This window comes from Erythranthe guttata, chromosome 1, assembly GCF_056151865.1.
Source record: "Erythranthe guttata isolate IM_541 chromosome 1, IM_541, whole genome shotgun sequence".
Classification (NCBI taxonomy): domain Eukaryota; kingdom Viridiplantae; phylum Streptophyta; class Magnoliopsida; order Lamiales; family Phrymaceae; genus Erythranthe; species Erythranthe guttata.
In genome coordinates, this window is record NC_142533.1 from 5941141 (window position 1) to 5967411 (window position 26271).

Genomic DNA, 26271 nt, shown 5'->3' on the forward strand with positions numbered 1-26271 from the left:
TGCCAGACACAACTCTTTGTCTCACAAAATGGCAGTCAATTTCGATGTGCTTAGTCCTTTCATGAAATGTTGGGTTGGAAGCAATGTGTACAACAGCAAGATTGTCACAGAATAGAAGAGAGGACTTAATAGGTATGTGGAAGTCTTGAAGAATCTGAAGAATCCAGATGATCTCACTGGAAGTCATGGATAAAGCTCTGTATTCAGCTTCTGCAGAACTCTTGGACACAGTAGCTTGCTTCTTGGCTTTCCAAGATATGAGAGAATCTCCAATGAAGACACAAAAACCTGTGGTGGACTTCCTAGTGTCTGGACATGAGCCCCAATCTGCATCTGCAAAAGCTTTAACAGTAAGAGATGATTTTGCAGAATAAAAAATGCCCTTACCAGGAGCAGACTTGAGATATCTCAAGATGTGATGAATGGCATGAAGATGAGGCACCCTAGGCTTTGCAACATACTGACTGAGCTTATGCACAGCATAAGTAATATCTGGCCTGGTAATGGTTAAATAAAGTAGCCTGCCAACTAATCTCCTATACTCAGAAACATCCTCCAAAAGATCCCCATCTTCATTATTGATCTGAGCCTTGGGATCCATGGGCAACAAGGCTGGCTTACAGCCCAAATAACCAGCATCTTCCAATAACTTAAGGACATACTGCCTTTGAGAAAGAACAATGCCAGTAGAATTCCTAGCTATCTCAATACCAAGAAAAAATTTGAGCTTGCCCAAATCCGTGAGTTTAAAAAATGAGTGCAGCTGAGTTTTAACCTGCTGTATCTCAGTGGAAGAGGGACCTGCAATAATCATATCATCCACATATACAATTAAAGCAATAAATTGAGAAGAAGAACCTCTAGTAAATAATGAATAATCAGAAGGAGACTGAGAAAAGCCAATGGAAGTCACTGCCTCAGTGAACTTTTGATTCCATTGTCTTGAAGCCTGTTTCAAACCATATAAGGACTTGTGCAACTTGCAAACCATTCTAGATGTAGATAAAGCAACAGAGGAATGCTTATAGCCTGGAGGAATATCCATAAAGACTTCTTCCTTAAGATCCCCATTCAAAAAAGCATTATTTACATCTAATTGGTGAAGCTCCCAATTATTAATAGCAGCTAAAGCCAAAAGAATTTTAACTGTAACTAACTTAGCAACAGGGGAAAAAGTATCAATAAAATCTACCCCTTCTTGTTGAGTAAAACCTCTAGCAACCAATCTGGCTTTATATCTATCCACAGAGCCATCTTGCTTTCTTTTAATTTTATACACCCATTTACAACTTACAGTGTGTTGATGAGCAGGCAATGGCTCTATAGTCCAAGTATGATTATCTTCCAAGGCTTGAAGCTCAGCATCCATGGCTTGGATCCACAAAGGATTCTTCACAGCTTGTTTATAAGTAGATGGCTCAGTTTCAGCTGAAAACTGCATAATATAATCAAAATGATCTGCAGAAAGCTTATTATAAGCAACATGACTAGAAATAGGATAAAGAGAATTGAATCCAATAGAAGAATTGCACTGAAAATCAGCCAAATAGGCAGGAGGCTTAATGGCTCTGGAAGACTTCCTAGTCTGAGTAGGAACTGAGCCATTTGCCTGAACTGAGCCATTAGCCTGTGGAGCAACAGAACTAGGGAGATAATCAACATCAAGAGCAGAGTCAGTAGAAATGGGCACAACAGAAGGTGGAACAGAATAATCAGGAGCTGAATATTTATCAAAATTCATAGTTTGATCACCAAAAGGAAAAATGTGTTCATGAAACACAACATCCCTAGAAATGATGACTTGATGAGACTGCAAATCATAAAGTTTGTAACCTTTGATGCCAACAGGATACCCCAAGAAAATACAAGGTTTGGCTCTAGGCTGAAATTTTGACCTCTGAGCTGGTAAGGATGAAGCAAACACTAAACACCCAAAAACCCTGAGAGAATTATAATCAAAGAACTTACCAGGGTACAACAGCTCAAAAGGAGAGAGATTATCAAGCTTAGCTGCAGGAGTTCTATTGATCAAGAAAACTGCAGTAGAAATACACTCATTCCAAAAAGTTAGAGGCATATGAGACTGAAACAATAAAGATCTGGCAACATTAAGAATGTGTTGGTGCTTTCTTTCAACTACAGCATTCTGCTGAGGTGTATAAACACAAGAAAACTGATGAAGAACACCAAGCTTAGCAAAAAGCTGAGTGAATTGTAACTCATGAGCATTATCAGACCTGAACACCTTAATAGTACAATTAAATTGAGTGTGAACCATATGAAAGAAAGAAGGAATGACAGTTAAAACATCAGATTTGGACTTGAGAAAATGAACCCAAGTAAACCTAGAATAATCATCAACAAGAGTAACAAAATATTTGTATCCATTGTGAGATTCAACTCTATAAGGCCCCCAGATATCACAATGAATAAGATCAAACATTTTTGAAGAAACAGTAGAACTAATAGGAAATTTCAAACGTTTTTGTTTTGCCATAGGACAAATATAACAACAAGAATTGCTCTTAGGCTTATCCATGCCTAAAGAATACTTAGTAGACAAAAGGTCTAACTTCAACTGAGGGATATGCCCAAGCCTATTGTGCCAAACAGTGGCAGAAACTTTATTACAAAAAACATCAATAGACCTAATGTGAGGCTGAAGAACATATAAACCATCAATTTTGCTACCCTTGCCAATCTTCTTCAAGAACTTGTCCTGAATAAGAAAAGAATTAGAATAAAAAATAACTGTGTGAGGCAAATTGTCAAGCAAGGCACTGACAGAGATTAAGTTGAACTTAAAAGAAGGAACATAAAAAACATTTTTCAAAATCAGATCATCTGACAAACATACATCTCCCATATACTCAACAACAACTAAAGAACAATCTGGTAAGATAACTCTAGCAAAATTTACTTTATGAAGAGAAGAGAAAAGAGTTCTATCATTACAAATATGACGAGAAGCCCCAGAATCAATGATCCAAAAATGAGGCTGAAAAGATGCATGAAGAGAAGCTGCTAAACATATACCTGACACACAAGAAATGTGTGCAGCTTCAACCTCATCACCCTGAGACTGTTGAGCAGAAACCTGTTTCTTGGCAGCCATTTGATTAGAGAAATATGCCATCAATTGCTGACATTGAGCAGCAGACATGTTAGCCAAAACAGGATCAGAGGAAACAAAAGAAGGATGAGAAGTACTCCCTGAAGATGTATAATCAAGTGGAGACTCCATGGCAGAAACTTGATTAACAGAGAATCTGCTTTGAGGCAAAGCAGAATATCTTGGCTTGGCTTTATAACCAGGTGGATATCCATGTAACTTGTAACACTTATCAATTGTATGCCCATAGATGCTGCAGTGAGTACAAAAACCCCTTTCCTTCCTCTTAGGCGCAGAGGTAAAAGTGGCTTGATTATGCATAGACCTCTGGGCAGACTGATCACCACGAACGGAGAAAGCTAGTGAGTTCTGCACCTCATTATGTGAAGAATGAATAGACCTCTGCCTCTCTTCTTGGGAAACAAGAGCAAAAACCTTGTTTAGAGGAGGCAGTGGATCCATGAGGAGAATTTGACCACGTGTGGAAGTCAGAGACTCATTCAACCCCATGAGAAACGCCATGACATGCTCCAAATTGTAATGTTCATTAAGCTTCTGAACACCACCACAAGTGCAGGCTCCACAAGTACAAGATGGCCGGAAATTGGATAATTCATCCCAAATAGCCTTCAATTTTGTAAAATACACATTAACAGACTGCGTATCTTGAGTAAGATTAGACAATTCCCGACGCAATTGGAAGATACGCGGACCATTAGTTTGTGAAAATCTGGTATTGAGATCCTTCCACATCTCGTGAGCAGAATCAGAGTACATGATGCTGGCCTGAATATCTTTCGACACAGCATTCAAAATCCAAGAAATAACAATACTGTTATTTCGAACCCAGGCGTTGTGAAGAACCGCTTCTTCCCTACTCGGTTCAACAATTGTGCCATTGATGAACCCTAACTTGTTCTTCACCGTAAGCGAAATCTGCATCGCTCTACTCCAAGAGGCAAAGTTATCTTCAGAGAGTAGCTGCGAAACGAGAACTAACCCAGGACCATCAGACGGATGCAAATAGAACGGACTGGAAACATCATCAACTCGCCGATTTGCCGCCATGGATATGAGAAATCAAAAAAAAACTCCGAGACGATCGAATGAAGGAACAATTAAAGAAATTGATCGCGATCTGATCAATTGATGAATTATGCGGAAGCGAAAATTCAAAAAACCTAAACTGATACCATGTTAATCTTCTGATTATCAGAATGGAGGAAGAAGAAGATGATAGAGAGAAGAGGGAAAAATCTTGTTCATTCAACAGAAAAAATGAAAGTTACCGTTACAAGAGATATGAGTTGGATATTTATATCCAACTATACAAAAGCGTGTTTTTAACTAAAGGGAAGAAGTGCTATTTGGAAAATAACAACTTCTATATGACATGAAAGTAAAACTAAATCTACATTTATCAATATGAAATATATATATATATATATATATATATATTAACATATATATATATTAACAATTCCCTAGAGTTCTTGAGATGCTAGGGGATGTGCCTTGGACATTGCCAACAATTTCAAAATCATTCATATCTCCCTCAGAGAAAACAAATTACGTGCCAAATTGTTCGTTTACATAATTTATTGTGTCTTTAGTCAATGCGTTTGGGTGCTTCGGTATGTTAATTCTCACATTTCTATTTCTCTTTGTCTTCACCATCATTGAATCCAATCCTCCATTGTTGAATTACCAGAAACCTTCAAATCTCAATGCGCGAAATTTTAGGGCTCATCCATTGAAGAACAACGTACAATTTGGATTAGGAATCGAAGATAGGATTGTGTATAAGTAATCGGAATGTCAGAATCGAGAATCACATGAATAAATTTCGTGAAGAACAGTTAAAAATCGAGCAAGAAAATTGAGTAGGAAAGTGGCTATGTGTGAGTGTGTGTAATCGCACCTAGTGAAATGAGCGCTTAATCGCACCTAAAAAATAGCTTTACTAATATATCGAGAAAAACCAATACAAATCAAACAATTATTTTCAAGATATTTAAAAAAAAATACAATTATTCTCAAGTTGGCAATAATACAATCTATTTGACATAAAACATAATTAAACGTAGCACACTGTAAATATTTACAATTCACCACAACATTATTACAAACGAACGAGGTGCCATAATTTGGAACTCACACCAAATGCAAAACCCTCCGATTTGCCTTTCAGCCTCGAGTAATAGTGCGTATAAAATACGGAAACGCCATCAGAATCAGAAAACATATACAATCATTTGTTCAGTTAGCTCATCCTCGCCCAAATACAGTCGAAAAGATATACAACAAAGGAAAGAATAATATTCAGTATCCATTGTTCAGCATTATCTGAAAAAAACTTCTTCCCCAATTTCACTACCAACACCGTCATCATAAAAGTCAAACTCCTGCAAGACAAATGTTATTTTAAATACATTAAATTTTGAAGAAGTTGATATTTTTAAATGTTAAAAAATCAACAAAAAAAAAAAAAAAAAAAAAAAAAAAAAAAAAACCATATGAGTGGCAGAATCTTCATTGCGAGAAACCCAATGATCAAACATAGCAAGACAATAGCAATGCCTTTCTTCAACCAATCAACAACATCGATTCCATTTTCGCCATGCCCCTGTATTACATTACGTGTCATAAGTTTAAATGTATAATAATGCACGTGTAAGAATATTAAAGAATAATCCAACTATAGTTTCAACAAGTGTAATATTCTAGATTATCTATAAGTCAAAGAATAAAGGGTAAATTACGGCCAACCTCTGAGATAAATTCTATTTATAAAAAAAAAAAAACCGATCATGTTTGGGTAATTACAAACTCTCATCAACTATAAATCTTCTTACATATTCACACTTGTGGTGTTTAATTTAGTGGAATCTTTAGATTATGTAGAATATTCTCCAGTTTGTACCCGTTTACCCCATTCGAGCTCCAAATTTTGAAACAACATGATCGTAAGACTTAAATCCGTTTAATTCCGGGCAACACTTAAATCTATTCGATCAACCTTTGCTAGAAATCGATGACATAAGCAATGATTGGATTTTCTTAATTTGTGGAGATAAAGAAAATGAATGAAGAGGATAAAATTGTTTCAGATAATTAAGTAAAATAAACGACCTCAGTGTTTATTTAAAATATACCTGTTGCGAAGTCGATGCATTTGGGATAACATACACCACTTTCAAACTGCAACCTTCGTCCTCACGTACTTCTTTATTGAACTACAATCAAGAAAATATTTTTCTTAATATATTAATTTATTTAGAGTAAACTGCAAAAAGTACCCCTGTGTAATCTCTAAATAGCGAAACCCCCCATGATAAATAAACTAGCAAAAACCCCCCTGTGAAATTATTTAAATAGCACACTCGGCCTATTTATCATTTGAGTGTTGACTTCATATAAAAAGACACAAATACCCCCGGGATTTTGCAATTAATAAATTCTTATATTTTTAAAAAATATTTTAATTATTTTATTTTTGTTATATCTTAATTATAATTATAAAGGTACAATGGGGTCTTTAATTAATTTTTATTTTTATTATCACATAATTTTTGTATATATTTTAAATTATTGCTACATCAAAAGAAAATTTAAATTCCGTTATTATGTATTTAAAAAAATATATACTTTAATTAACAAATTTTTAATAATTTTTAAATTTAATTATTTACTATTTTTTAACAATATTTTAATTTCTAAACAATCAAATTAAAAGGAAAATATATATACATATAAATACATTTTTAGGGTCAATTTCGTCATTTCACGTCCAAAAACTTACTACCAGTCGCGCAACCCGCGAGTGAGCCACACTTACGTCAACCGGGGGGGTTTTTTGCCTTTGACTAAATTTCACAGGGGGGTTTTTGCTAGTTTATTTATCACAGGGGGGTTTTTGCTATTGGAAGATTACACAGGGGTACTTTTTGCAGTTTACTCAATTTATTTATGATCGTCCAAACAAACAGATAAATGGAGTGCAAAATATTCAAAAAGTGCCAAGAATTTCCAAACAAATCTTTTATTCCCATTTCATTACACTATATCACACAAACATTCCAAGGCTTTGTTTGGGAATAAGAACAGGACTTAGGCCTCGTTTGGTTGCCGAGATAGGATTAGCCAGGATAAGATTAAATAATTTAATGAAAACCGAATTATTTTATCGGATCCCGAGACATCCAACAAAAAAAACTCCCTAAAAGGCAAGATAAGACATGATAACATACTATTTCCGAGTCGACCTAGGAAGTTATTAGGTTTACCATCAAACAACGTCCAATTATTTAGTTAATCACGGGTAATCTACCCAATCAAACAAGGATATAGGTGTAGTGGTGATACATAAATTTTGGGTGGGAGACTAAAAACACTTAAATTAGATGAATCGGTCGGAGATGCTCTAATAGACTATATAACCATGATGTATCAAATGTTTGGGGTTTTGGGTTTGAAGCCCGTGATTGAAAACGAACCCAAGAATTTAATCAAGAATATGAATGATTTTGAGTTCTGCCTCTGCTTCAACCCCTATTATTACACAATTCTATGAAGGATATTATTATCCCATAGAAGGAGGCCTCGTTTGGTTTTCAAGATAAGACTAAATAATCTAATAAAACCCAATTATATTATTAGACCTTCGATGATCCAATAAAAAATATACCTAGACGGAAGATAAGTCATGGTAACATAATATTTACGGGTCGATCCGGTAAATTATTGGTGTTACCAAATATCAAATAAAATCCAATTATTTAGTTAATAAGGGGTAATCTCCCCAACCGAACGAGGCCTTATTATATTTATTACTTTATGATCTTCCAAACAAACAATTAAAGGAGTGCAAAACAATGACCATTATATTCAGCATGATTTCAAAACGGGCCCGAAATTTAATCAAGCATATGATTACCAGCTCATGTGCGTTTTCTGGCGTGTGATTAGGCGTTGCAACAGCGTTTCTTATCAGAAACTTATCATTACACTCCATGTTATAAGGGATCTCTGTCGGGCCCTGCATAATTACTGCAAAACACAAAACAGACACACTTAAACCTCGTTTGGTTGCCAATATAAGATTAGCCAAGATAAGATTAAATAATCTAATGAAAATCCAATTATGTTATCGGACTTAGAGACGTCCAACAAAAAAACTCCCTAAAAGACAAAATAAGCCATGATAACATAATATTTGTGAGTCGACCCAACAAATTATTGGGGATACCAAACATCAAACAAAGTCAAAATTATTTAATTAATCATGGCTAATCTCCCTAGTCAGAGACAAAATTCCTGGAAAAAAACACACACACACAGGTTGTTTCTTGAGAACCTGTAATTTCAACACATGATTTGGGCTTAAGAACTCCAACATTGGGTCGAGCACCATATATCTGAGGACTTGTCGTCAGAACCTAAAATAAAACATTGCATCATCAGATTAACATGTAAATGCAAATAATTGAGCAATGCCCATAATTATTACAAAAAACACAAACATGTTACCTTAAAAGCAACATGCTCTTGGGAGTTATTAGATATCTTAATTCTGCAAGAAGCTTGTCTCCCCAGCTCAACTATAAAACCCAAATACAAAACCCCATTAAAAAAAAGTCTAAATAGATAAACAAACAAATAATCAAACAAAAAAAAATTATAAAAATGTACGGTCAAGATTAACGTAGAAACTTACAGCGAAAAGCTAGCGGCTGAGGATCGATATCGAGAAGCTTTTGCGTGCTCATAACTAAAAACCCTTCAACAAAAAAAAAGAAATGAAGAATTTAACAGTATTATGGCATTTAATTCAAATTAAAGAAACCTTTTTTTTTCTTTTCTTGGGAATTTCGATATTGGCAATGAAAAATTGAAGGAGAAATAGAGAAAAATTCAGGGAAGGCGGAATCAAAGACATGGCAACATGAAGAAAGAAAGGGCAAATTACGGCCACCCCTGAGATATGGCCAAATTACGAAAAAACCCTCTTGTTTGGGTAATTACAGTCATCCACTTCTTTTAGATATTTTTACATAAAATTTATGTAATTAGGTTATTTACCAAACCAAATCGTATATTAAGTTCGGTAAGCAGTATGAAATATTGGCGTATCGAAATTTCGATTCGGTTTTACCGATTTAACGTTTCTAAATTTACATCTGGAGGGGTATTTTTGTAAGATAATACATAGTTGAGGGGGTGACTGTAATTATCCAAATCGGAGAGGGGTTTTCGTAATTTAACCATAACTCAAGGGGTCACCGTAATTTTCTCAAAAAGAAAAGGACACAATTAGTTTTCTAATCAAATACAAGAGTTGACAACTTAAAATTATATAAATCAAAATGCAATTTGCAGTAGAATTGAGAAGTAGCCAATGAAGGGAGGCAAGGAAGAACGAGACAGGAAGAAGAAAAAGGAAAGGCTGTAATTTTTTATGAAGTCTATATATATCTTTTTTTAAAGACTTTGGAGAGGAAAAAGTATTTTGTCCCAATTTTAAATGCTTAAGTACAAATAGTAAATAATAGGGGTTTTGTGCATTAGTCCCTAACCTAATCATCTTTATTATTTTAGGTTTAGAGGTTATATCTCTTTCGCCAATAAACCTATCTCTTTATTATTTATTATAAACTAGTAACTTGACCCGTGCGATGCACGGGATTGAACAAACAAACATAACAATCATTAAAAAAACATAAATAAAAATATATTGAATATTTAACTGAAAAATCTAATAAAAACTATATATTGAATATTTTATTGAAAAATATAATAAAACTCTATCCACCAAAGAATTAATCCGGCCACCAACAGAGTAGTTGTTTTCAACTCTTGATCATATGTCACCTGCACCGTAGGACAAAATGAAAGAAAAAAGAACTTTTTATAAATTGAAAATAAATGTTACAAAGCTCATTTATAAAACTTTGAAGACAAAAAAATCCATATATAAATTTAAACAAATATATAAATAACTTACTTAGCTCAGATTTTGGAAAACTTCTTTATAAACGACGTTCGTAGTAGTATTGGAGGTGTTCCCGTCGTTGTCACAAATAAGTATCTTCAAGCCTCTTCGACTCGTAACTCTTGAGATAGCAACATATAATTGTCCATGCGAAAACACTGGTTTCTGAAGATATATACCCACATGTTGAAGAGATTGGCCTTGACTTTTATTTATCGTCATTGCAAACGAAAGAGTTAATTGTACATAACTTATTACAGCAACAATACCTTGTTTGATGCACCACCTAGGAGTTCTGAAGCACTTTGTCCAATTAATTGCATGACAATACGATCAAACATTACGAATGAAGTCGATCAAGTACTATCAATGGCACTCACCTGAACTCTGAACCTGTACAAAAATATATATTTTATATAAAAATTTCGAATACCAAGAGGAACGATGGTGCAACAATTCAAATGAACTTATTTCGTAAAATATTACCAAATCAAAGTATAATTACCTTGGTACAGCAGGAACAAACCCGTCACACTCTTCGCACCAATATTTCTTTTAGACGGGTTCGACCTTCTTCACACAATTTTTACATGAAGCATACCACCAATTAGCTGCCGACTCGATTTCCATAATTTTCGCCAGCACGGATCCAACACAAACCTACAATATATATACAACAATCGATTCTTAAGCATTATATTTGTTCATGTAAAAATATATCAGATATATGTTCAACAAATCAACGTACCTTTGTACTCTCAACGCACTCATCTATGGTCATTCTATCTGCCTGGAGTGGATCGTACGATCGAGTCAAAGAAAGTTGGGACGATAATTGACTAATTGATGGGACATAGACTTCTTCGCTCAACGCAAGCCTGTTAATTTACAGGTATTAAAATATATAACGAATGATTATACTCAAGGTTATATATATATTAAAAGTTGAATGATCAAATGTTAGTACCTACACCTGTAGTCTAAAACTTCTTTCAAATTCGGATCGATCAGTAGTTGTGATCCATGTCGAACATTTGACAAACTCGTGGTTCCTAAGTATGATTTCAGGTGAAATAATATACAAAAATATGCATCAATATTTTAACAAATTCCTAAATATGCATCAATATTAGGGTATGTAAATATTAACACGCACCACAATAAGTTTTAGCCCTGAAACACTGAAGTATGACCACAGTAGATCCATTTTGGTCAGCATTCGTTACATATGCATCAATTTGTTGAGCAAATGCTTCCCATAAAGTACATTTAATTGTATTTTTCCTGTAATGTAAAATAAATTACTAAAAATATTATAAGAATAAATCCATATAAAAATTGTAAAAAAAAATATAATATTTAAATTACTCTAAATCTTGCAGAATAACATCCAAAAGCTTGCTTTTCTCTCCTTTTGTAGTGACCTCCTTTATATGCCCCTTCTCTACCACATGGCCAATTACATCTGTACAAATAAATAAATTAAATCAAATGTACCAAAGTTATATACTGAATCAAATTGCAACATTATTTTGATTACTGAGGATTTCTACATAACCCTTGTGATACGGACGACACAAATATATTAGTGATTAACGGTAAGACAGAACAAATATTTACCAAACTAAGTTACATGAAAAACTTGCGTAACCATTCTTCTTTATTGTGTCGAAAGAAACGAACTTGAAGTTGGTTGTCGGAATATTTTCGGCTACTATATTAGTAACTACAGTCATTCCGACAAAATTGAGGTTAAATCTGTACGTAGATACTCTAAATGGTAAATTTGAATCACCCACCAAGAAATTTTGAAACATATAAGTTTCCCCTTCTTTCACCAATTCCTTAAATTTCATAATGAGATTCTTTTTTTATGGTAGCATGAATACGCATACCCTATTACAAAATCAATAAAATAGTTAGCTCCTAAATATTGGAAATATAAAACAAAAATAAAAATAAATAAATAGAAAAGAATCCGGCACTAACCATAGATGAATTACCCGTACAATTATCTTCCAATTAATACTGCTTGTATCAATTTCATGAAGCAATGAAACCTGTGTAGTTGAAATTCGTGGAGCCATAACTGCTTCAATGAATAAAAATCCTTTATCCTTCAATCCTTCAATGAAACAAAAATCAGGATATTTAAGATTTGGGTGAAATTGGGCAAACGAACTGAGACCGAAGCAAGTGAAAACAGATTAAAGAACAGGGACCAAAGCAAGGGAACGGAAAAAAGAACAGGGCTTTCTTTACCTGAGGTGTTGGAGCAGCAAATACAGGGAGAGATGGAGAGAGATGCAGAGAGAGGTATGCTTATAAAGAGTACTGAGACCGAAGCAAGTGAAAACAGATTAAAGAACAGGGACCAAAGCAAGGGAACGGAAAAAAGAACAGGGCTTTCTTTACCTGAGGTGTTGGAGCAGCAAATACAGGGAGAGATGGAGAGAGATGCAGAGAGAGGTATGCTTATAAAGAGTGCTTATAAAGAGTTTGTGGGGAAAACCTAAACGATATCCACGGATCTTCTATATATATATATATATATATATATATATATATATATATATATATATATATATATTAGAATATTGTTCCCGATAACTCTTTGGGGAAACGTGTGATAAAAAAATAGAGGAACCGTGTCATTGAAAAGTTGTGGATTTAAAATGTTGAAGCATTAGTAGAAATTAATATATAATTAAACGTGCGTGTCATTGAAAGATTTGATAGATTTATGCCAATGTTTAGGAGAGTAGTTGAAGGATTAGTAGAAATTAATATTTAATTACGTGTTTAATTAGTAGATTATATGAAATTTAATAAAATATGAAAAAATAGTATTAGAAAATTAATTTAGATTTATGCCAATAGTTAGGAGATTAGTTAAGGGATTAGTAGAAATTAATATTTAATTACGTGTTTAAATATTAGATTATATGAAATTTAATAAAATATGAAAAAATAGTATTAGAAAATTAATTTAGACTTATGCCAATATTTAGGAGATTAGTTAAAGGATTAGTAGAAATTAATATTTAATTACGTGTTTAATTATTAGATTATACGAAATTTAATAAGATTAGAAAATTAAATTAAATTTAATTATAAGATATCCTCCAAATGAGCGGGAAAAATTGACCTTAGGGTTTTCTAGGGTTTCTCCAGGAACCTTTCTTTTGTTAATAAGATAAAGGAAAAATTCATGTATATGACAAACTTACCCCCAACTCTTTACACCCAATTCTTAATTGTAACCTCAATTTAATCAATTTTGACCACAAAATCCAATTTTGACTTTTTTTTTTAAACTTTTTTTTTTCAAAAAATATTTTTTGCCGCCGGATTCTGGCATTGACTATTCAATTATTATTTTTATACGCCCGCCGCTAAACGTTGACCGTAATTGTGCTGTCATTAACGGTAATTATACTGTCACTGACTAATTAATGTAATTATACTGTCACTGACAGTACATTAACGTAATTGTACTGCCGTTGACAGTACAGTTAGAGTCAACGACAATATTGTTATTTTTTTTGTTATATTTTTTTTTGTTTGATTTGTTCACAAGTCAACGTAATTATATTTTTGTCGTTGACGGTAAAATAACTGTAAACACAATAATATTACTGTCAACCACATCAAAATTATTAATTTTTTTTTTGGTTATTTTGTTTTGTTTGAGTTATTCACGGAGTAACGTAATAATATTACTGTCTATTATTATAATATTACTGTAAACACAATAATATTACTGCGGTTGGCGGTAATATTACTGTTGTTATAGTAATATTACTGTCAACCATACTAATATTAATTCCTTTGGCTTTTTAATATGTTTACATATGTTGAATGGTCAACACATTAATATTACTCTATTACACAATAATAATGGCTTTTGTTGTGTTAATATTACCGTGCTAGGGATTAATATAGCAATATTATTATGTTAAACGGTAGTATAGTTAATTTTACTGTGTTTAACAGTAATATAGTTAATATTACTGTCACCCACAGTAATATTGTGGTTTAAACGCGGGGCAAAAAGATGTTATAAAAAAAATCGAAAAAGTCAACGCTGCAGACCGGCGAAAAAATCAGGAAGAAAAAAAATTAAAAGTCAACGCCGGAGACCGGCGGTGACGAAAGAAATTGTCCACAAAATTGTGTTTTGGGTCAAAATTGAATAATTTGTGAAATTTAGAGTCAAATTGAAGTTAGATTAAATTAAAGGATGAAATTGGAACATATTAAAATATGAGAGGCTATTTTAGTGTTTTACAAACCTTTGGACCATATGTGGATTTTTTTGTAAAAAAGTTTATTGTCTGGACCTATTTATGAATAAATACCCATTGATGTGTTTATTTGTAAAGTCCCCTAAATAATATTCAATTCAAATAGCTTGTACGCATAAATTAGGGGCAAAAAATGTAAACAAATTTTATAATTTATCTCGATTCACATGAAAAAAATTTGAAGGCCTAATCTCATTGATGGTCCTTCATTTTAATATTTTCACGTTTTGGTCCCATCTTGGTTTAATTGTCTTATTTTCATCCTTTATTTCTATAATCCATCTCATTATAATTTTTGGGTGTATATATATTTTTAATTTTGACGGAATCTCTTTAAGATTGGATGGAATATTCGATTATTAATCACTTTTGATCAATCATGGAAAAAATAATAAATAATTAATTTTATAATTTAAACTTATATTTTTCGACCAAGAAAAATATAACTTTAGAAAATTATACGAAATATTAATTGATATTAATATTGAAATAATTATTTATATTTATTTTCTTCATATGAGTTTGTAGACACGTAAATTTAATATAATTTATATTATATTAAATTGAATTCCAAGATCATAATTTATCTTGCAAAATAAGTGATGGAGATAATTATCAATTAATTATTGGCCAATAGGATTGTTTATTCTCTTTCAAGTTATAAGAGATAAATATAAATTTAAAGATAGCCAATCAAATCGCGCCACATCATCAAGAAGACTTTATGTAGGACTCTTATTCTACCACTATAAATAGGGACCCTCCCTACACAATTCTTGACACAACTCAAGAAGAATAAAAATCGTAGGAGAAAATTCTCTCTACAACATTCAAGTCATCTTCATCAAATTCAAGGCGTTCTTCATCAAAACGAGGGCGTTCTTCAACAAATCAAGATCGAAGGAAGATTGAAGGGCCAAATCCATCAAGATCTTCATCAAATTGAGGGCGTTCTTCAACAAATCAAGATCGAATGAAGATTGAAGGGCCAAATCCACCAAGAACTCCAAGATCTTCAAGTCAAAACCCGTCAAAGTTCAGCGTTCGATCTGAGATTCAAGTCGCAAGACCCTCGGAAAACGTTATTCAAATTCAAAATCAAATCCGGAGAAGATCAAGTCAACGACCCGACTCCGAAATTCAAAGTCAAACACATATTGTTCTTGAGAGAAGAATCAGAGGATTAAATTAGAGTTTGTAACCCGCAATATTTATTTTTAATTCAATAAAATTGTCTTTGTGCAAGTTTTTCTTGTTTGTTTAAATCGCAGATAAGAATTTGTTGCTACAGAGTTGAATTTAGGAACACATCTAACAATTGTAATGTATCATATATATATATATATATATATATATATATATATATATATATATATATATATATATTCTTTATTTAAATTATTTTTATTTTTTATGATTTTGATGCTAATATTTAAAGAACTAATTAGAATATTAGTTATATTTTTCTATTTTTTCTATTTTGTTTATAGTTTATTATAAATAATAATTTTGTTAAGAATGGAATATTCTATCCAATAAATAAAAGATTTCGTTAAAGTTAACCAAATTATAAACTGAAGAACTGTAATGTGATAAATTATAAGGTTGAATGATGAAAATGGGACAATAGAGACATGAAATACTAAAACGACACTAAATAATAAGATCATGGATTAGTAGTGAGATTTGACCAACACTATATGTCTAGTATCAAAACACATCTGATATGCTTAATTGGGCCAGCCCAATAAGTCTACATTTTCTCTACCTATTGGGCCACGGGCCCGATTTAGAAAAACACTATTACAAAAATTCAATTACCTTCAAATAAGGTTTGGGCCCAACAAATCAACCTTGACCTAATCGACAAGGTATAAATAACGATTTAATTAATTACGCCCTATTTATCTGAATAAGACTACAAGTCATATTCTCTCAACTATTTTCCTACAATCCGCACGTCTGACTTGAGCGTCGGAGGGGTTTCCGCCGGATCAACCCCCGGTCTAGATCACATGTTCTCTGTTCGCAGGTATCTCAGGGACATCTAGCACGTGAGCAGTGATCCACTTTGCTCTCCCAGCTCCCCCAATCTCAACTACTTAAGGTGATCTATTTCTAGCATCATCATAATGGCGCCGTCTGTGGGAATGCATACCAGATCACGTAGCCTGCAAGATGCTCCTGAGTCATCCACTCGGAGAGAGAATGACACAGCTAACAACCTCCCAATTCGCGGAGACTCTGGCTTGTCACCTCCTCCCCGTGCTCCGGATCCACCTCGCGAGGTTCAGGTGAATCCCCTTCGAGATCCATCACGCCGATCCTCCACTACCTGCTCCACCGCTCCCTACTTCCCGAACGGTTCAAATAACCGAAGAGGCCCTCCAACACATGATTGCGGAAGCCTCAGCTCGTGCTGCCTCTGAAGTAGTGGCACAATACATCGCCACAACGGGAGTCAACACTCCCCTTGCATCTTCACCCGTGCCACAATAACCTCCACCGCCAGCGGATACCGCATCCACCTCAAACCTTAGGTCTCAAATGCAACAATCTATTCATCGCCAGGATGCACGAACTGGGCGACAAGACCCACGTTCACCTTCAAGAGGCAACGCCTCTCGCCAACGAGCTCATCCGGAGAGGATGAAATTAACAGTCGGCTATCTTGCTCAAATCACCTTCCCCACACAGGTAATCCCATTAGTGGAAGGGCAATACCTCCAATAAGGCGCAGTCCCTTCACTGTCGCAATAATCAATGAGATACTACCCCAACGGGTAAAGATCTCGAGTCTACCGCAGTTCGATGGAACTAGCGACACACATGAGCACCTTGAAAAGTTCTACGCCATGGCAGATCTATATGGCCCTTATGATGCAGCGATGTGCAAGATGTTTCGCACAACGCTCTCCGAACGAGCATTGAGCTGGTTCAACTCATTGCCCACTGGGTCAATTAAAGCTCTCTCCCAGCTAACGGATCGTTTCACCCACCATTTCGCTATCAACAAAGAGTACGCTGAGACTCCCGCGTACCTCTTCACTATCACCCAGAGAGAGGGCGAGACCCTCCGCAACTACATTCAACGATTTGTAGAGGCAGCTCACAAAGTTCCTAACGTGGGAGGAAGCATGCTCGCTGGAATCATTCAACAAAACTTGAAGGAAGATAGATTCAAAGAATCTATTGCAGGAAGACCTCCAACCACTATGGAAGAGCTACTAAGTCGCGCTGAGAAACACGTGCGCATCGAAGAGTCTTCAGCCGTCCCTCTTCCCAAGAGGAAAAGAGATGAAGATCACTTCAACACCCGGCAACGAGATGGCCGACGACAATCGTCGACATCTCATTGAGAATCTCCTTCTACATCTTTGGACTTCCAATGATGTCAATGACACTTGGAATCTCTCGAGCCCATAACATTATTAGTGATCGCATCATCCTAAACTGGGGGGCTATCTTACCTTAAGGATGATGCATCCCCTCACCTCTCGACATCAATTGGACGAAACATCTACATCATCTACTTAGTACAAGTTTAGTTATTTTGAGCGATTCGCTCCCTACTTGTTTAGTTACATTCGCCTCAAGTAGGCTTGTAACCTTCACATTTTCAAGCAATGAATAAAACAAGTTATTTCCCTTACACTCGGTGTTATTGCTCTACAACTACATAATTATTATCTCAAGTCAACATTAACCGTGGGAACACTTAGATTTTATGATAATCTATATAGCCTGGCCAGCTTGATTTTATAAACTTCTCTATCTGTCTTTATAGGGTTCTACATTTAAATCGTGGCCACGGTCCTAACATAGTTACGACCCATGAGTCTCACAAGGGGCACGATCCCATCAAAAAATCTTGATAGACTGATCCCCTAATCAAGTACATCACGCACAATGCTAAATGTAAACACATACAAGCAACGCGTCAAACCAATGACAATGTCATAACTATAAACGTCAAATCAAATAGTAGTGGGCAAACCCATTTACTCCAAGTATGAAGACAAAATAAAGAACCTACAATTTAACGCCTCTCGAGCCACGTGTCCTTAAAAAAAAAAAAAAAAAAAATGCGCGCACAACACTCGCCAATGCTGAAAACGCGCGCCTCGGTGCGCGCGCTTGCAGAAAAACAAAAAAAACAAAAAAACGCGCGCACAACACGCGCCAATGCTGCAAACGCGCGCCTCGGTGTGCGTGCTTGCAGAAAAAGAGAAAAAAAGAAAAGAAAAGCAAAAAAACTGCAGAAGATGAACAGTACGCGCGTGGATTCCACGCACAGTATACCCAGTCTTCCCGCGCGTGCATGACACGCGCCCTGCTCTATCTCTCATGGCGCGTGCAACGCACGCGCCTGCGCTCCCTCTCCCAGCGCGTGCAGGACACGCGCCCCGCGCGTCTCCCAAAGTTGTCACATCGCGCGTCTCTCTCTCTCTCTCTCTTCCACATCCAATCGCGCGGTTCCCCATTCCTTTAAATCGCGCATCAGCATACTTACTCCGCGCGAATTTCAACGCAAATCAGCCTTCCCCCCAACCACCCAATCGCGCGGCCCCCTCTCCACTCTATTCAATCGCGCGTCAGCTCCCTTCCACATCAAATCGCGCGCAAATTTCAACGCGCTCCACCAATTCGCGCACGAATTTTTACGCGCTTCACCAAATCGCGCGCGCTCTCCAACGCGCCTCACCAAATCGCGCGCGCTCTCAAATGGATAAATACAAATTATTATTTTTCCACGCCACGCTAACGACAAACGTAACTATACAACACCGATCTACTCTCGACACGATCCGGTACCCTTTTCGACTTGGCTCCCACATCAACTCGAGAGTGGGGGGCTAATGATATGCCTCATTGCGCCAGCCCAATAAGCCTACATTTTCTCTACCTACTGGGCCACAAGCCCGATTTAGAAGAACACTATTACGAAAATCCAATTACCTTCAAATAAGGTTTGGGCCCAACAAATCAACCTCGACCCAATCGACAAGGTATAAATAACGATTTAATTCATTAATTAAAGGTACTCCCTATTTATCCGAATAAGACTAGAAGTCATATTCTCTCAACTACTTTCCTACAATCCGCACGTCTGACTTGAGCGTCGGAGGGGTTTCCGCTGGATTAACCCCCGGTCTAGATCATGTGTTCTCTGTTCGCAGGTATCTCAGGGCCATCTAGCACGTGAGCAGTGATCAACTTTGCTCTCCCAGCTCTCCCTATCTCAAGTACTTAAGGTGATATATTTCTAGCATCATCAACATCAATTACATTATATAACTTCAGAAACTACTTTTACATCAAAAAGTAATAATTGTTTGTAATGAGGGAAACAATATTTTACGTTGTAGGAAATCATGTTAAAAAATATTGGGAGAAAGGTATTTTGAAAGATAATAAATTGTTTGTTTGTCTTTAATTAAAACATTTATCACTCTTATTTAGACAGTCAAATTACGTATGAAAGAAATACATGTTTAAATTTTTCTTTTTTCCAAAATTTTGACATCAAATTTCAAAAGCATGAGAAAATATTTAAAACCGGACCGAATATAACCATGTATGTTCTAATAAGCCACGATTAAGGATTTAAGAATTACGAATATACAAAAGTCGAACAACACCATATGAATTGCAGCATTTTTCGTGACGAAGGTACCGAAAGATGAAACACGACAAGACAAAAGTTATGCCTTTCACGAACAAGTTGCCACCATGCCTTCGGTTTATGTTTTGGCGCTGCATTACATGTCGTAATGTTAGACAATATAACCAACTGAGAAAGCATGAACAAAGTGATAATATATATATATATATATATATATATATATATATATATATATATATATATATATATATATATATATATATATATATATATATATATATATATATATATATATATATATATATAAAACAATCAATAATATTTAAAGTTGCTTAATAGTTCATTTACAAGAACTGAAAAATTAAAACTTATTAAACAAATACAAAGAACTTATAAAATATTTAGATAGAAATTGATATAATCAACTTAATTATAGGGTATATTTAAAAGCAACAAAATAAATAGTACTAATAAAATTATAAACAAAAACGTTTAGCGAGTAATTAATAGTGTTTTGTCCTGTGTCACTGTGGGTGTGTATAGTATATACCATCACGGTCCGCATGGGTGTAGCTCAATTGGTTTCGGGGTAGTAAGTTTAGACACGGCCACGGGCCGGTTTTGGGCCCGGAACCGGCCCGAACCGGCCCGTTGACGGCCCAAACCAGCCCGTTGACCGTGTGAACCGGCCCGGGCCCGTGAACCGGCCCGTCCCACCCGGGACGGACCCGGTTCTGAAAAATGATGAACCGTGAACCGCCGGGCCGGCCCGGCGGTTCACCCGGATTAAAAAAAAAAAAAAAAAAAAAAAAAAAAAAAAAAAAAAAAAAAAATTCAAAAAAATTCAAAAAAAAAGTGAATAACGGCCGGTTGAACCGGCCCGAACCGGCCCGGGTGAACCGGCCCGGTGAACCGGCCCGGGTGAACCGGCCGTTATTCACTTTTTTTTGAATTTTTTTGAATTTTTTTTCCCCCCCAATTTTTCCTATAAATACCCTCACACCCCAATTTTGCTTTTTTTTGAATTTTTTTTGCCCCCAACCCCCCCAATTTTTCCTATAAATACCCTCACACCCCAATTTTTCCTATAATTTACTTATTCATCAAATATTTCAAACTTGTGCTTCTAAATTGACTTTTCATTTATTTCCTTTTCCTTTATCTATTTAAAAGTATTTCTTTTAATTTACTTATTCATTAAATATTTCAAAAAAAAAAAAAAAAAAAATTCAAAATTTCCGGGCCGACCCGGAACCGGCCCGGTTAGGCCCGTGAACCGGCCCGAACCGGCGGGCCGACCCGGCCCGGTGAACCGTGCACGCCACGGGCCGGTTCCGGTTCCGGAAAATGTGAACCGTGAACCGGTCCGAACCGGCCCGGAACCGGCCCGTGGCCGTGTCTAAGTAAGTTGGTACAAAGTACTATGATCGAATTCTGGCAGTCGTAGTGTGAGAATTTCAACTCTAATGAGGGTTGGTTCCTTGTGGGCACCAAGTCCAGGTCCGCTACCCTAACGGGCCGTTGAGTTACCATGATTTAATTTCCTCCTTCAAATACTTATCGGGCCAAGGGATAGGGTCCTGAGGGCGGGAGATTTCGCCTTTTGGTTCAAATATATACCATCACCATTGTTGTACATAATTCTTATTTTAATTTATGTTCTAGATTTAGAGTCATTCTATATTAAAACATACATGATAAATAATATTGTCATATTAAGTGCAATTTTTGAATTTTTTTTTTTGGGATTGGAGATATTTTCAAAAATTAAAACCGCATCAGAATTCGGAATCTAATGTGTATTCCAATACTGTTCCGGAAAGAGAACTAAAAATCCCAACTTTTGGAATTCAAAACGAAAAATATTGTTTCAAATTTAGAACTATTTAGATCAAAAATCGACGAAATTCAGAAATTATGTTGCAATTCCTCCCTAAGTTTCCACTTAGTTCAAATAAGAAGGCATTTATTTAACGTACACTAGAAACACATAATTTCTTCGTTACGAAAAACAAATCTAGAATTTTCAAGGTTGTTGTGTTGTGTTTTACTATTTGCAATTTTTAAAATGAAAAACTAGAAACTATCTAAATCATCATAAAATCAGAAAAAGGTGCGATTCGCCGTTTACCTCGTCTAATAGTTCGTATAAAATACAGAAACGTCATCAGAATAAAAAAACATATACAATCATAAATGAAAGCCCCTTTTGCAGAATATAAATCGAACAATATTTTAAAATTGAGAACCATTGTTAAAGCAACCTCACTCCTCGACTGCAGACAATTAAAACGAAATGAACACAAACGTAAAGAACAAACTTCTTTATATAACCAATCCAATTTTCAGCTGAATATGGAAGCAACTTCTCCGCCAATTGTACTATCAACACCATCATCCAAAATTTCAAACTCCTGCAAAACAAATGTTCGAACAAATAAAATTACTACCCAACTGAAAAGAAAAAAAAAAACTATTAAGATTGATCCTCCAATTTCACATTTGGTCCCCATGTTCACAAAAAACACATTTGGTCCCTCATATTTTAATAATTTGACACTTTTGGTCATGTCCGTTAATTTACCGTTAATCTGTCAGCTACGGTAGTGATGAGAACACGGTTGATTCCATTAGTTTTAACGAAAAATTGACGGAAATGACTTAACGTGTTGAATTTTTAAAACATGAGGGAGCAAATGTGTTTTTTGTGAACATGGGGACCAAATATGAAATTAGAGCAAACTTGAGGGATGAAAATCAAACCACAGAAAAGATACCATATGCGTGGCAGAATCTTGATTCCAAGCAACGGAAAGATCAAACACAGGAAGACAATAAAGATGCCCATGAATTGCGCACGTGTCATAAAGGTTAAACAAATTATTAATTATGCACGTGTGACAACGTTAAAGCAATTATAATATTTTGGATTACCTATAAATCAAAGATATATCCCATTACATATATATAAACTAGGGCGAATGGCAAAAAGGCCCATCACATAGGACTTAAATGTACATTGGTTAAAAAAAAAAAAGTCTCTCAATTAAACACATCCCCATGTCTTTAGTTTAAAATACCCTCCATAATATAATTCTTATCAATTTCATCCATTATGCTCTAACTTTTTTAATATCATACATTGACCCCGGATTTAAACAAATATATTACATTAATCCCCAAAATATTTTTTTTTTCAAAAAATAATTATGTTTTTTTGGGCCAGATTCCGGCGTTGACTTTTTTTTTTTTTTTGAAAACTTTTTTTTTACTGAATTTTTTTTCCAGACAGTCAACCACCGTAGACCGTCAATCTCCGGCGTTGACTTTTTTTTTCGAATTTTTTTTTTCGTAGAAAAAAATATTTTAATTAATATTATTGTCTTGACTACTAAATTACTGTCTCAGACAATAATATTACTGTTTCGGACAGTAATATTATGAATATTATTTTCCCGAACAGTAATATTATTAATGTTATTGTCCAAAACAGTTAAATTACTGTTGGAGAAAGTAATTTAGCAGCCAATGCAGTAATATTAATTAACAGTTAACAGTTAAATTACTGTCTCCGACGGTTAAATAACTGCTGGAGACAATAATTTAGCAACGAATACAGTAATATTAATTAAAAACTATTTTTTAAGAATAAAAAACTCAATTAACAGGTAAATTACTGTCTCCCACAGTTAAATAACTGTTGGAGACAGTAATTTAGCAGCGAAGACAGTAATATTAATTAAAATATTTTTGAAGAAAAAAAAAGTCAATTAACAGTTAAATTACTGTCTCCGACAGTTAAATAACTGCTGGAGACAGTAATGTAGCAGTCAAGACAGTAATATTAATAAAAATATTTTTATTTAAGAAAAAAAAATTTATTAAAAAATAAATAAAATCAACGCCGGAGACCCGGCGGTCAACGACAGTTGACCTACCGGAAAAAAAAAAGTCAACGCCGGAGACCGGCGGTCAACAGTGGTGGCGGGTCAAAATTGAAATTATGGTTAAAATTGGTTAATTGATGAAATGGGGCTAAATTGGGGTGTAAATCATGAAATTGGAGTTGAATTGGGTTTCAATGAATTGGGGGTAGTTTTGGTATATATAAAAGGATTTTCCTTATTTGCAAATAAGTTTGAATGAGCTGGATTTATTTGAAAGACAAAAAAGTTGGATGTCTATCTTTTAATTAAATGTCCTTGTCATGGGCCTATTTGTCATTTGCCCTATAAACTATGAGTAATAATAGATAGCAACATTGAAATACTAAGACATCGTTTGGTTGTGGAGATTAATCATTATTAACTAAATAATTGGACTTTGTTTGATGTTTGGTATATTCCCAATAACATGTCGGGTCAGACCCGCAAATATTATATTATCATGGCTTGTCTTGTCTATGTTTTTCATGGGATCTTCCAAAGTCTCATATAATTGGGTTTCATTAGATTACAGGGCAAATTACGGCCGTAAGGCCTAATTACGAAAAAAAACCCTCCTATTTGCATAGTTACAGCCACCCCCTCAACTATGTATTATCTTACAAAAAAAATCCATCTTGTTGGTAAATTTTCGAGCGTTCATTCGATAAATTATACCGAAATTTCGATACGCCAAAATTTCATACCGTTTAGCGTTCGTTTCTATAAATAACTGAATTGCAAAATTTTTATCAAAAATATTTAAAAAATGTTTTTTTTATTAATTTAGTTTAAAAGTTAATATTACACACACACACATACATTTATTTATATATATATATTATAAAATAAAATAAAAACTGAATATCACACCAGATTAAGGGTTCGGTAATCGCTATGTACCGAGTTCGTTCGGTTCAATTGGATCGGTTAACCGACCGGATGAACACCCCTAGGTAAATTTGACATTATAAGGGTGGACGTGTAAGACAATACATAGTTAATGGGTGGATGCAATTATGCAAACATGACATGAGGGCTTTTTTTTTCATAATTTGATCTTACCTCGTGGGGGAGGGGTGTCCATAATTCGCCTTCAGATTATTTAATCTTATCTTGATAACCAAACGAGGCATAAGCGAAATTTCGAAAATAGTCCCGAACTTGTCAATTAAAACATGTCATTTTCATCTTTCTGCACTCTATCGCCTCTGATGTTTGGTGTAATTATAGGTTAGACCCTCATGTTTTAAAATTTACACTTGATTTATTTAGGTAAAATCACAATCAAAGCTCAATATATGAATTTTTTACACTTGCTAAAATATTTGTTCTTAATGGTATTTTACACTAACATCCCTCTAGGTTATGTCTAGTAACATTTAGAGCCCTGACAAATCACTTGAAGTTTAATTCCGGCCATCACTTAATTTTATTTTGATACTTTTTCCTTCAAATATATTTTGGTGAACACAAACAAGTTGCTTAATGATTTTAAATTCAGTTGTTAATGATTAAAATTAAACTTACCAGTTGCGAAGCTGCTGCATTTGGTGAAACATACACCACTTTCAATCTGCTATCTTCAAACGCATGTGTTCCTACACTATTGAACTACAAGCAAGAAAGATTTTTTTTATGCCTCGTTTGGTTGACAAGATAAAATTACTCAAGATAAAATTAAATAATCTAAACAACACCCAATTATTTTATCGAACCACAGGACATCCAACAAAAAAGATGCCTAAAAGGCAAGATAAAGCAAAATAAGACAAAGCTAATTGCAAATACTACTCCTGTGTTATCTCTAATTGTTAAATACCCCCCTGTGAAAAAAAAACTCACCAACACCCCCTTGTGTTATCAAAGTCAGAGCATCAAGACCCCTGGAGGGAAATCGTGTCACTCACTCGCGGATTGTGCGATTTTTAATTGTATAGAATAAAAAATACCCCTTGTTGGTTAAATTAGAAATAACCTAAATTTATAGGGCCAAATTGTAATTTCCAGAATTGTAATTTATATGAAAAATATTGTAAGTCATTAAAAAAAAAAGAAATTCACCGTCTTCTTCCCGTTCCCCACCCCCTAACCCCAACCCCAACAACCCAACCTCAATAAGAAAAGATGAAGTTTGGCACCACCACCTCCTCTTTTGCAATTCACATACCAGATCCGAATTCGCGCAACCCGAGGCTAACCCAACCTCAATTACAGCAATGACCTATCTAAAATATCTCCAAACGATTTCTATCGACGGCGGCGAGTTTGACGGCCGAAAGTATTAGGTCCAAAAATTGTATCGTTTTGTT

General features: G+C 34.9%; 1 protein-coding gene and 2 long non-coding RNA genes across 3 annotated transcripts; all 3 read right to left on the reverse strand.

Moving 5' to 3' along the window:
* Positions 1-5106: 5106 nt before the first annotated feature.
* Positions 5107-6355, reverse strand: LOC148772694 (uncharacterized). The gene is made up of 3 exons (XR_016032470.1): positions 6268-6355; positions 5626-5738; positions 5107-5517 (listed from the first exon to the last, which is right to left on the reverse strand). It is a non-coding gene; the product is annotated as an uncharacterized LOC148772694 (long non-coding RNA).
* A 1591-nt stretch (positions 6356-7946) lies between these two features.
* LOC148772695 (vesicle-associated protein 1-2-like) lies at positions 7947-9029 on the reverse strand. The gene is made up of 4 exons (XM_088820753.1): positions 8829-9029; positions 8642-8712; positions 8469-8550; positions 7947-8161 (listed from the first exon to the last, which is right to left on the reverse strand). Exons 1-4 carry the CDS (start codon positions 8878-8880, stop codon positions 7947-7949), a joined length of 420 nt encoding a protein of 139 aa, XP_088676879.1. The 5' UTR covers positions 8881-9029.
* Positions 9030-22134: 13105 nt separating this feature from the next.
* On the reverse strand, positions 22135-22890 carry LOC148772696 (uncharacterized). Its single transcript, XR_016032481.1, has 2 exons — positions 22814-22890; positions 22135-22450 (listed from the first exon to the last, which is right to left on the reverse strand). It is a non-coding gene; the product is annotated as an uncharacterized LOC148772696 (long non-coding RNA).
* Between the last annotated feature and the right edge of the window lie 3381 nt (positions 22891-26271).

Excerpts from the sequence above, each read along its gene's own strand:
- LOC148772695 (XM_088820753.1), bottom strand. The coding sequence starts at position 8,880 with ATGAGCACGCAAAAGCTTCTCGATATCGATCCTCAGCCGCTAGCTTTT. Across the intron at positions 8,713-8,828 it reads TCAGCCGCTAGCTTTTCGCT|TTGAGCTGGGGAGACAAGCT; the intron begins GTAAGTTTCTAC and ends TGGGTTTTATAG. Across the intron at positions 8,551-8,641 it reads AAGAGCATGTTGCTTTTAAG|GTTCTGACGACAAGTCCTCA; the intron begins GTAACATGTTTG and ends GTTTTATTTTAG.